This window comes from Pan paniscus, chromosome 16 (assembly GCF_029289425.2).
Source record: "Pan paniscus chromosome 16, NHGRI_mPanPan1-v2.0_pri, whole genome shotgun sequence".
Lineage (NCBI taxonomy): Eukaryota > Metazoa > Chordata > Mammalia > Primates > Hominidae > Pan > Pan paniscus.
Window position 1 is genome coordinate 32,032,257 of NC_073265.2, and position 11,952 is coordinate 32,044,208.

General features: G+C 39.7%; 1 protein-coding gene across 11 annotated transcripts in view; it reads right to left on the reverse strand.

Moving 5' to 3' along the window:
- The window catches only part of TTBK2 (tau tubulin kinase 2), a 179,204-nt gene that overhangs the window by 43,289 nt on the left and 123,963 nt on the right, over positions 1-11,952 (reverse strand). For all 11 annotated transcript variants that reach the window (XM_034938605.3, XM_063596588.1, XM_063596586.1 and 8 more), the window contains one exon: positions 6,926-7,083. In XM_034938605.3, coding sequence (XP_034794496.3) covers positions 6,926-7,083 — 158 coding nt within the window. The remainder of the gene's footprint in view (positions 1-6,925; positions 7,084-11,952) is intronic.

Here is an 11,952-nt window from a genome sequence, read left to right on the forward strand (position 1 = left end):
TCTGATAAGTAGTGTTTACATTATCATTTTTTTCTATAACTTTCAGTTTTTATTTTCCTTTTCACCCAAGAGTACAGTCATGTATCGCTTAACAATGGGGATACATTCTAACAAATGCCATTGTTAAGCAATTTCATCATTATCCAAATGATCACAGCGTACTTAAAAAAACTATATTGTATAGCCTATTACGTGCCTAGGCTATATGGTATAACCTATTGCTCCTAGGTTACAAACCTGTACAGCATGTCACTGTTCTGAATACTGGAGGCAAGTGTAACACAATGGTTAAGTATTTGGGTATTATAACATTATCTAAACATAGAAAAGGTAGAGTAAAACTACAGTATTGTAATCTTATAGGACCACTGTCATATATGCGGTGTATCACTGATTGCGATGTCATTACACGGCACATGACTGCACTTTAATAGGTTCTTAAATTTCCAGTAAAAGGGCCTTTGATATTTTAATTTTGTTGGTAATTTCTAGTTTTCTTGCAGTGTGATCAGATAACGTAATACTTCTACTTTATGGAACTACTTACATGTTTGTTTGTGACCTAATACCTGATCAATTTTTGTGAATGTTCCAGGGGCCCCTGGGCAGGAGGTATAGTCTCTATCATCAAGGTATAGAGTTCAGAAAACATACGTATGATCTACCTTACTATGATCACGCTGTTTAAGTCTTCTATCTTCCTATTCTCTGTTCACTTGATCTGTCTTAAACTGAGGGTGGTACATTAACATCTCCAACTATGAGTGTGTTTTTATGTCTCCTTGAATATCCTGCAGTTGTTGTTTCCCAAAGGTGAGTGTCATGATTCTGGTGACTAAATATTAATAAATTTTGTATCCCACTTGTGAATTGTGGCATTTGGCATTAAAAAGTGCCCTTCCATCTTTTCTAAGTTTTTTGTTTTGGCTTGAATTCTACATCATCTGTTATTAGGATCACTTCTCTTTTCTATCTTTCTGATATATCTTTGTCCATCTCTTTCTTACTTTTTTTAGGTGTGTGTCTCTTATACACAGCATATGAATATAGCTATATAACCCAAACTGAAAATCTTTTCCTTTTAATAGGTGAGTTAACCCCATGTATATTTATTGCTGTGACTGATCTGTTTGGTCTTAAGTCTGCTGTAGTATTTTACTTCCTTAAATTGTATTTGAGCTTTGTAACATGATGTAATAGGATATACATAGACAGTAAAATGGTCATTACAGGGAAGCAGATTAAGCTATCTATCAACTCACAGTTCCTTTTTTTGTGACAAAGAGCAGCTAAAATCTACTTATTTAACAAAAATCTCTAATACAATTTTATTTTTATTTAAGATATGTCCAAGACTTCTGAAAATACAATTTTATAAAGGTTATTCCTTATGCTGTCCATTAGATCTCCACATTTGTTCATCCCACATATCTGCTATTTTATATCCTTTGACCTACATCTCCCCATTTCCTTTCCTTCCTCCCTCCTTGAACCCCCTGTGGTAACCACTGTATCATTCTCAATCTCTGTGTATTTGAGTGCTTTAAATATATATACGTGTGTGTGTGTGTGTGTGTGTGTATATATATGTTTTTTGTTCACATATAAATGAGATCATGCAACATTTTTATTTCTGTCTGGCTTATTTCACTAAGCATGTCTTTTAGTTTCACCTATGCTGTGGCAAATGATAGGATCTCCTTCTTTTTAAAAGCTGAATAAGGTCGGGTGTAGCGGCTCATGCCTGTAATCCCAGCGCTTTGGGAGGTTGAGGCAGGTGGATCACCTGAGGTCAGGAGTTCGAGACCAGCATGGTAAACATGGTGAAACCCCATATCTAATAAAAATACAAAAATTAGCCAGCTGTGGTGACGCAGGCCTGTAATCCCAGCTACTCAGGAGGCTGAGGCAGGAGAATCCCTTGAATCCAGGAGGCGGAGGTTGCAGTGAGCAGAGATCATGTCATTGCACTCCAGCCTGAGCAACAGGGCAAGAATCAGTCTCAAAAAAATAAATATAGAAAAATAAAAAGCTGAATAATAGTCCATTATGTGTGTGTGTGTAAGTATTTATACATCATCTATATTCCATTGTGTGTGTATATATATACACAAATACATACAATACACACACACACACACACATATACATTTTCTTTATCAATTTGTCCATCAGTGGGTATTTAGGTTGTTCCTGTATCTCGGCTATCGTAAATACTGCTGCAGTGAACACGAGAGTGCAGATACCTTATTTGGTCAACTAATTTTCAACAAGGGCACCAAAAGGACACAGTGGGGTCCAATAAATGGTGCTCTTCAATAAATGGTGCCGGAAAAACTGGATTTCCACATGCAAAGGAATTGGACCCCTATTTTACACAATACACAAAAATCAACTAAAAATGTATAAAAGACCTATATGTTAAGACCTGAGACTATAAAACTCCTAGAAGAGAACATAGGAGGAAAGCTTTGTCATAGTATTTTATTATTATGTGCACAGTATCTTGCTATATTTGCTATATTTCTTCCTCTACAAGATGTATTCTTTGTCTATTTTTTTTTTTTTTTTTGAGTCAGGATCTCACTCTGCTGCCCAGGGTGGAGTATAGTGGTGCGATCTCAGGTCACTGCAACCTCCATTTCCTGGACTCAAGCCATTCTCCAGCCTCAGCCTTCGGAGTAGCTGGGACTATAGGTGCACAACACCACACACAGCTAATTTTTGTATTTTTTGTAGAGACAGGGTTTCACCATGTTGCCCAGGATGGTCTCAAACTCCTGAGCTCAAAGTGATCTGTCCACCTTGGCCTCCCAAAGTGCTGGAATTACAGGCATGAGCCACTGTGCCTGGCCCGTACTTTAATTTATAAATAATTTGGGGGGGGTGGGTATTTCAGAAGGTTTGCCTTTTTGTTCTAATGCTTATCTTTGGACATAAACCTTTTTAAATGCTCTTAGTTCTCTGTGAGTTTTTGTTTGTTTGTTTGTTTTGTGACGGAGTCTCACGTTGTTGCCCAGGCTGGAATGCAGTGGCATGATCTCAGCTCACTGCAACCTCTGCCTCACAGGTTCAAGCAATTCTCCTGCCTCAGCCTCCCGAGTAGCTGGGACTACAGGTGTGCGCCATCATGCCCAGCTAATTTTTGTGTGTTTTTTTTGTTTGTTTGTTTGTTTTGAGATGGAGTCTCACTCTGTCACCCAGGCTGGAGTGCAGTGGCTCGATCTCAGCTCACTGCAAGCTCCACCTCCCGGGTTCACGCCATTCTCCCGCCTCAGCCTCCCGAGTAGCTAGGGCTATAGGCACCTGCCACCATGCCTGGCTAATTTTGTTTTTGTATTTTTAGTAGAGATGGGGTTTCACTGTGTTAGCCAGGATGGTCTCGATCTGACCTCATGATCCGCCCGCCTTGGCCTCCCAAAGTGCTGGGATTACAGGCGTGAGCCACGGTGCCTGGCCAATTTTTGTATTTTTCAGTAGAAACGGGGTTTCACCATATCAGACAGGCTGGTCTCGAACTCCTGACCTTGTGACTCGCCTGCCTCAGCCTCCCAAACTGCTGGGATTACAAGTATGAGCCATCACACCCAGCCAGTTCTCTGTTTTTAAATCTAAGCTTCTACTATTTGGTTTCTCAGTTTTAACATATTATTTTGTTTTTCTTCTTCAGGGACTCCAACAACCTGACTGTTATTTCTTCTCTGCCTTCAATTTGCATTACCTTCTCTCTAACTCTTTTGAATTATCTCATTTTCATTCTCTCAGGGTTTTTTCTTTGTCCTTATTCAATGACTTCTATTAAATTTTCACTTATGTCTATTCTCCTTTGTGCACTTTTTAATATATTCTTCAATTATGAGATAATTTTGTCTTTGCCTTCTATTTCTTTCCTGAGTTCAATCAATTATGATTTCATTTCTTCCTCTCCCAATAAGGTCTGAACCTCAGCCCTTGGGCAGGGGTGGGACAGTTCTTGCTTGGATGTTTAATCTCACTCAGTCCTAGGCATCATGGCTGGACTTTGTATCTGCTATTCCTGTACCTATATTCTTTACATTTATCTTTATTTCTTATTAATCAATCCTATGTTATTCCAATTCCCTATTACTGACTATAGTTAACAATATCTTGTGTAGGCTGGGAGTGGTGGCTCGTGCCTGTGATCTCAGTACTTTGGGAGGCCGAGGCAGGTGGATCACCTGAGGTCAGGAGTTCGAGGCCAGCCTGCCCAGCATGGTGAAACCCCCTCTCTACTAAAAATACACAAATTAGCATGGTGGCACATGCCTGTAATTCCAGCTACTCGGAAGGCTGAGGCAGGAGAATCGCTTGAACCTGAGAGGCGGAGGTTGCAGTGAGCCGAGATCACGCCACTGCACTCCAGCCTGGACAGTGATAGAGTGAGACTCTGTAGCAAACAAACAAACAAAAATACTAGTGTATATTTCAAAATAGGTAGAAGGTCTGAAATGTTCCCAACACAAAGAAATGATAAATGTTTGAGGTAATGGATATCCTAATGACCCTGATTTGATCACAACACATTGCATGCATGTATTAAAATATTGCATGTATCCCATATATATGTATAATTATTGTGTAGCCATAAATAATTCTTTGATTTTTTTTCCCTATTCAAATTACTGTGTAGTTTCTGTCTCCTGACTGGACCCAAATTGATACATCTTTTTTCCTCCGCCACTCCACTAATGAAGGACACTTCTCCCTTTTTTTTCTTTTGAATTATGCATATTTTTACTTCCCTGAAATTCATCATCTGATCTATCAGGACACTTTTTAGTATTTTCCTTATTAGCATGGGTTTAGTCTTTCTAGCACTGGTTTTATTTACTTATTTATTTTTTGGGATCGAAAGACAGCTGGAGTATGGCACTGGTTTTAGATCAACCTTACATCCCATTGCTAATTTTCATCTTCCCCACAGTTTTTCTTCATCTGTCTTCATAAAGTCTTCTGGCAGGGGTAGGTGAGGCAAGAGCATGAAAGATACTGCACTAGGATTTGTGGTCTCATTTTTTTCTCTCTTTTTATTTACAGTTATTTTGAAGCTTAGGCATCTTCTACAAGTTACGCTGAGGACATGGTTTTTCTGTGTAGCTTTAGTTTTCCTTCTTTGTTATTCTGTGTTATTTTGGAGAAAATATTGGAAGATGGGAACATAAACTGCCTTCATTGTCTTTAGGTCCCTGAAGTGCTATCACCTGGATTTTTGCAAGTTTGAGACTTATTTCTAACAACAATCAAAGGGGAAGGACAAAAACACTAGAACAAAATTTCTGGACTGGCTCCAGCTCTGCCACTAATATTTACCTAAAGTTGGATTTACTTCAGTGTTAGGATTATTTCCTCACTTGTAAGATAGGGTGGCTGGACCTAGGGCAGTGGATCCCAAACTCTGATAAGCATGAGAAATACTTGATGCATATGGACTTCTGTGCCCCACTTCTAGGCATTCTGATTCAGTAGGTCTAGGGTAGGTCCCAGGAATAGGCGTTTTTTAAACACATCCGTGGTGATTCTGGGTCTAGTCAGGGTCTCACATTTAGGAATGCTTAGACATGATAGTCAGTGATACTATCCAGTTATGTGAGTCTATGAAAACTCTTCCGATGATTCAACAAGTTCTAGTGATCCCATCTTTCAATATAAAAATCACAGCTGGGCACAAGGGTGCATGTCTGTAGCCCAGAGAGGCTGAGGTAGGAGGATTGCTTCAGCCCAGGAATTTGAGGCCATAGTGCACTATGACTGTGCCTATAAATAGCCACTGCACTCCAGCTTGGGTAACACAGCCAGACTCCATCTCTTAAAAAAAAAAAATCAGGCCGGCGCAGTGGCTCACGCCTGTAATCCCAGCACTTTTGGAGAACGAGACAGGCAGATCACTTGAGGTCAGGAGTTTGAGACCAGACTGACCAGCATAGTGAAACCCCGTCTCTACTAAAAATACAAAATTAGCCGGGCGTGGTGGCAAAGGCCTGTAATCCCAGCTACTTGGGAGGCTGAGGCAGGAAAATCGCTTGAACCCAGGAGGCAGAGCTGAGATTGCGCCACTGCACTCCAGCCTGGGCAACAAGAATGAAACTCCATGTTTAAAAAAAAAAAAAAAAATCAAAGCAATGGATGAGTGGTATAATGTCCCAATTAACTTAAATTGTATGATAATTTGTCCCTATTCACTTTCTTTTCCCCAGAGACGGGTCCCACTCTGTTGCATAGGCTAGAGTGTAGGGCACAATCATAGCCCACTGCAGCCTCTAACTCCCGGGCTCAAGTGATCCTTCTGCCTCAGCATTTTGGGTATTTACCTTTTTTTTTTTTGACCAAAAAGTTTGAAACAACCAAAGCAGGTAAAAAATTAGAAAAAAAAAAAGACAAATAAAAAAACAAAATAAAAGACAAAAGGAACTCTATTTAATACACGTAGAGGAAAAAACATTAACAATAAAAAACTAAGATCACGGAAATAGATCATAACCTTTTCTTAATACATTATGAAGGTTAAATCACTTTAAGAGGAACATGTTACATGCTTTGTTCCCACTAAACTTTGGCACAGTATAGTTAGATATAACTGTGGCACATTCTTTTCAGGGTTCCATATGTTATTTGGAAACACAACTAATGCTGGTCCTCATTTTGAAGAATACCCATTATAAATTTGATATCAACAAGTCACATAAGCTCTAAGCTCTAAGCTCCCATTTCACAGTATAATCTATTAGTACTATCTAAAGCAAGTAATTCCAAAGGCGTACATAAGAGCAATGTTAATTCGAGGAGATCCACAGGCTTTCCCTGATGTCTTAGCATTTGGTCATCTGAGGGAATCTGGATGAAGTAAATTTTTGCAAATATAATACATCCAGGAAAGACACCACCAAATGATCTGTTTAGGACATACCCAATTGCAGCAGGGGTCAAGCGAGTGTGCAACTGAGGGGTGGTAGAAGTAGTGGTGGTTGTTAGGGAGCCATCATTTCCAGTCTTCTCCCAGTCAAAAGGGTCACTCTCAATTACTCCAAAAGTCTTGATGCTATTGTCAAACACGGATGTAAGAAGCTAAACCACAAAGAAAAAAACTAGAGTAAGTGAACAGTAAACATAGTCACTTTATTCTATAAGAGAAAGCACACCAGACTCATAAAATGATTTTGTAATGTGATTTTCTTTAAAAACTGATGGCTCAAATTGCGAAATTTGAATAGGAACTATATGTAGATGATGACAGTGAATTAATGTTGATTTTTCTCCGTTGTGTAGAATGTTTGTTTTCGAGGGATACATAATGAAGCATCATATCTATAACCTACTCTCAGATGGTTGGCTAAAGGATGTGTGTTGTGTGTAAGTGTATATGTTTGTGCATTCAATTGAACCATCTATTTTATCATTTATTTGTCAAAACAAAACAAAACAAGGACTTTTTATATGTTTCAACCTAAAAAAGTAGCCAGTGTTAACAGGTAACGTGTCTAGGTAAGGGGAATATAGAAGTTCATTGTGCTTTCCTTCATTTTTTTTTTTTGCAGGTTTAAAAAATTCTTAAAATATGGGTGTGCATGTTTGTGTGTCTCCATATATAAATTATCAAAAAACTGCTTGATTTATATTCTGTTAGTTTGATTTATATCCTGTATAATTTCATTTTTTGTCTTTCAATTCCTAAAGTTTGATGTGATCTTAAGAAGGGTCTCATAAAAGGCCTCTATTGTTTCTGTCGTAGGCAACATTTCCAATTTTATGATTATAGCTTTATTCTCTCCTCATCATTTCTGGAACTCTGTTACTATCCTATCCTCTGAGATTCATCTTGTACATTTCCTGCCCCAGACCTGAAATCAGCACTTCTTTGGAGGATTTTGCGCAGGTCTGATTTAGGCTTTAAAAATATTACTTCACCAGCCTGGTGAACATGGTGAAACCCTGTCTCTATTAAAAATACAAACATTAGCCGGGTGTGGTGGTACACGCCTGTAATCCCAGCTACTCAGGAGGCTGAGGCATGAGAATTGCTTGAACCTGGGAGGCGGAGGCTGCAGTGAGACAAGACACTCCAACCTGGGTGACGGAATGAGAATCTTTCTCCAAAAAAAAAAAAAAAAAAAAAAAAAAAAAGATTACTTCAGCTATTAAGTGGTCAATAAATGGACTTGGAACAGATGACCAGTTAAGAGATTACTGTCAGCTGAACCAGCATGGTAACAGTAAAGGTGATAAGAACTGCACATGGATTTCTGTCCTGAGCCACTGGGTCAGTGCAGTGACATGGAAAGCAGTGAGTTTAGGGAGGAAAAGGAAATGCAGATATAAATTTGGGTGTCATCAGCATATAGATATCAAGAGATACTGGCCACGCACGGTGGCTCATGCCTGTAATCCCAGCACTTTGGGAGGCTGAGGTGGGCGGATCACTTGAGGTCAGGGGTTCAAGACCAGCCTGGCCAACATGGTGAAACTCTATCTCTACTAAAAATACAAAAATAAGCAAGGTGTGGTGGCAGGTGCCTGTAGTCCCGGCCACTCGGGAGGCTGAGGCACAAGAATTGCTTGAGCCTGGCAGAGACTGCAGTGAGCCAAGATTGTGCCACTGCACTCCAGCCTGGGTGACAGAGCGAGACTCGGGTCTCAAAAAAAAGAGAGAGAGAGAGAGATATTATTTAAAGCCATAGAACCAGCTGGTATTATTGAGGAAGAATAGAGAGCAAAAGATGAAGGGCTATAGCCTAGAGTACTCCAATACTTAGGTGAAAGAAGAGAAAGACTCAGCAAAGGAAACAAAAAAGGAGTGGCCAGTGAGGCAGGAAAACCACGAGTCTGGTATTCTAGACTAAAGTGAAGAAACCATTTCACTAAGGAGGATGATCAAATGTTATCAGTTGTAAATGTATAGTTATTTCTGTATTTAATTAATTTCTCTCTCTTTCAACCCAGACTATATGCTCCAAGATGCTGATATTAATCTGAGCTTACTCATCATTGTGTCTCCAGGATCTCATACATTACCTTATTCATAACATTCCTAAAAACATTCCAATAATACATGTTAATTTGTAATAATATTTACTGACTCACATGATTTAATCTTTCATTTAAGTTCCAAAAGGAAGAATTGTAAATACAGAAAAAGAAACTAAAAAGATAAAGGGAACTGGAAAAGACATAGTTACAAAATCTGAGAAATTTTATTTGGGTCCTATTTTTGTTCATGTAAGTCACCTACGTTATAGCTTAGACTTCTCCAAATGTCAGAGGTAGAGGGCTGTAGAAAACACAAAGGAGGAAATAAAGATGGACTGGAACCTAGGGAATTGAAGTGCCAGACCTTTGACCCTCTCTCCTAACTCTGAAATCAAGGTTCTCATAGGTTCTCACAGAGTGAGATGCATGCTTCCTGGAAGGTGGAATCCCCGTACAGGGGAGCCTTGCTATGTGAGCACTTAGACTGCCACTGCTAAATTCTCTGTCTGTACTGTGCTGCAACAGGAATGATCCTAAATGGTTTTTATGTCAGATGTCCTTTTATCATGGAATTATTTTCTTACATCTGTCACAGTATTGTATGTCTTAGAAAATGTATTCTATGGCACTGGACCTCAAATTAGAAACAGTTTGTTACTACGATGGTGATATTAGACACCAGCAGCAGGAGGCAGAAAGATGGAGGACACAGAACAAAAGAAATAGGAAAGCTAAAAGCACTGAGGCACTTAAAGGCACCCTAGTGGGAACAAATGGTCAGACTGGGGAGAGCTCTGCAGATATTTTAGAGAAAAACATTTCTAATCTAGCAAAATAATTTTCTAATTCGGGAGCAGGGTGGCGCTAAATCCTAACCTTCCTCAGATTGGAATAGTAGAAACAGGACAAGTCAAGGACTTACTTTTTTTGGTAACTGAATGTGTTACATCACATTTGGTTATGATAAATAATAAAAACAGAAAACTCTTAATTCAGTGAGTCAAATAGATTTGAGAATAAAAATTACCTTGTAAGTCATCTATATAGTATATACAGTATATGTAGTGTGTGAACACATGTCTGTGTATATATATATGTGTGTGCCTGTTAAATCTGAATAGTCCTCATGCCTTTTTTATTTTTTATTATTTTTATTTTTATTTATTTATTTTTGAGACGGAGTCTCACTTTCTTGCCCAGGCTGGAGTGCAATGGTGCGATCTCGGCTCACTGCAACCTTCGCCTCCCGGGTTCAAGTGACTCTCCTGCCTCAGCCTCCTGGGTAGCTGGGACTACAGGCACACGCCACCATGCCCAGCTAATTTTTGTATCTTTAGTAGAGACGGGGTTTCACCATGTTGGCCAGGATGGTCTGAAACTCCTGACCTCAGGTGATCCACCCACCTCGGCCTCCCTAAGTGCTGGGATTATAGGCATCAGACACCATGCCCAGCCTCTCATTCTTTTTTATATCCCAATGTCACTGGGGAACAAAGCACTTTCCCATCAGAACAGGGACTCACTGTGGCAGTAATTCTCAAACTGGAAAGGGAGAAGGGAAAAATCTGAAAAAAATCTTCCAAATGATTCCAACGCTTCCCTCTAAAAGGCATGTCCCATATCTCTTCATTGGTAATCTCTGAAAATCTAGTATACATCTGACTCCTTATTTTACTTAATAATACATTCTTAGAAAATACAAATTCACCTATATTTAGAGTCTAAGTTTCTCAAACTAGGGTAACATGTACCCCCAGGGGATGCAGCCATATGCCAGAGAGAATTTAAAGTCATTTGACAATGTGGCACAGCTTCCTCGAGTATTTTACACAGAGGTATGACATTTATTACAATATTTTATAATACAATGAACACAAAGAAGTTGGAAGGCAAAATTTAAATGAACCTTTAAGATAAATCAGGAGAATACAAAGAAATTTTGGACTTATGGTTGATACTGTAAGGCTATTCCCAGACTTCTTGAGAAATATGCTTATACTTGGCTGCCAGAGGAGTAACTGGTGAAACAGTGTGAGAAACACCAGAAGCAATCATCTTCGGGAAAGTGAATCTTCTGTAAATGGATGTAGGGAAGAGAAGCAGTTAAGTGAAGGGGAAGTTGTTTGAAGAGGAGGAAAAGAGGAGGGACAACTTGAAGAAGGTAATGAACAGGCAAAAATGCTACACAGGTTGAGCATCCCAAATCTGAAAATTGAAAATCCAAAATATTCCAAAACACAATTTTGGGTGCTGAAGTGATGCTCAAATGAAATGCTGAGTGGGGCATTTCGGATTTTCGATTTGGGTTGCTCAACCAATATAATGCAAAATATTACAAAATCCTAAAAAATCTGAAATCCACTGGGCGTGGTGGCTCAGGCCTGTTATTCTAGCACTTTGGGAGGCCAAGGCGAGCGGATCACGAGGTCAGGAGATCGAGACCATCCTCGCTAACATGGTGAAACCCCGTCTCTACTAAAAATATGAAAAAATTAGCCAGGTGTGGTGGCGGGCACCTGTAGTCCCAGCTACTCGGGAGGCTGAGGCAGGAAAATGGTGTGAACCTGGGACGCAGAGCTTGCAGTGAGTGGAGATCATGCTGCTGCACTCCAGCCTGGGCGACAGAGTGAGACTCCGTCTCAAAAAACAAACAATCTGAAATCCAAAACACTTCAAATAAGGGATATTCAACCTGTATTACTTTTGTTTGTTTGTTTTTGAGACGGAGTCTCACTCTGTTGCCCAGGCTGGAGTGCAGTGGTGTGATCTCAGCTCACTGCAACCTCTGCCTCCTGGGTTCAAGAGATTCTCCTGCCTCACTTCCCAAGTAGCTGACACTATAGACATGTGCCACCACGCCCAGCTAAATTTTTTTGTATTTTTAGTAGAGACAGGGTTTTGCCATGTCAGCCAGGCTGGTCTTGAACTCCTGACCTCAAGTGATCCTCCTGTCTCGGCCTCTCAAAGTGC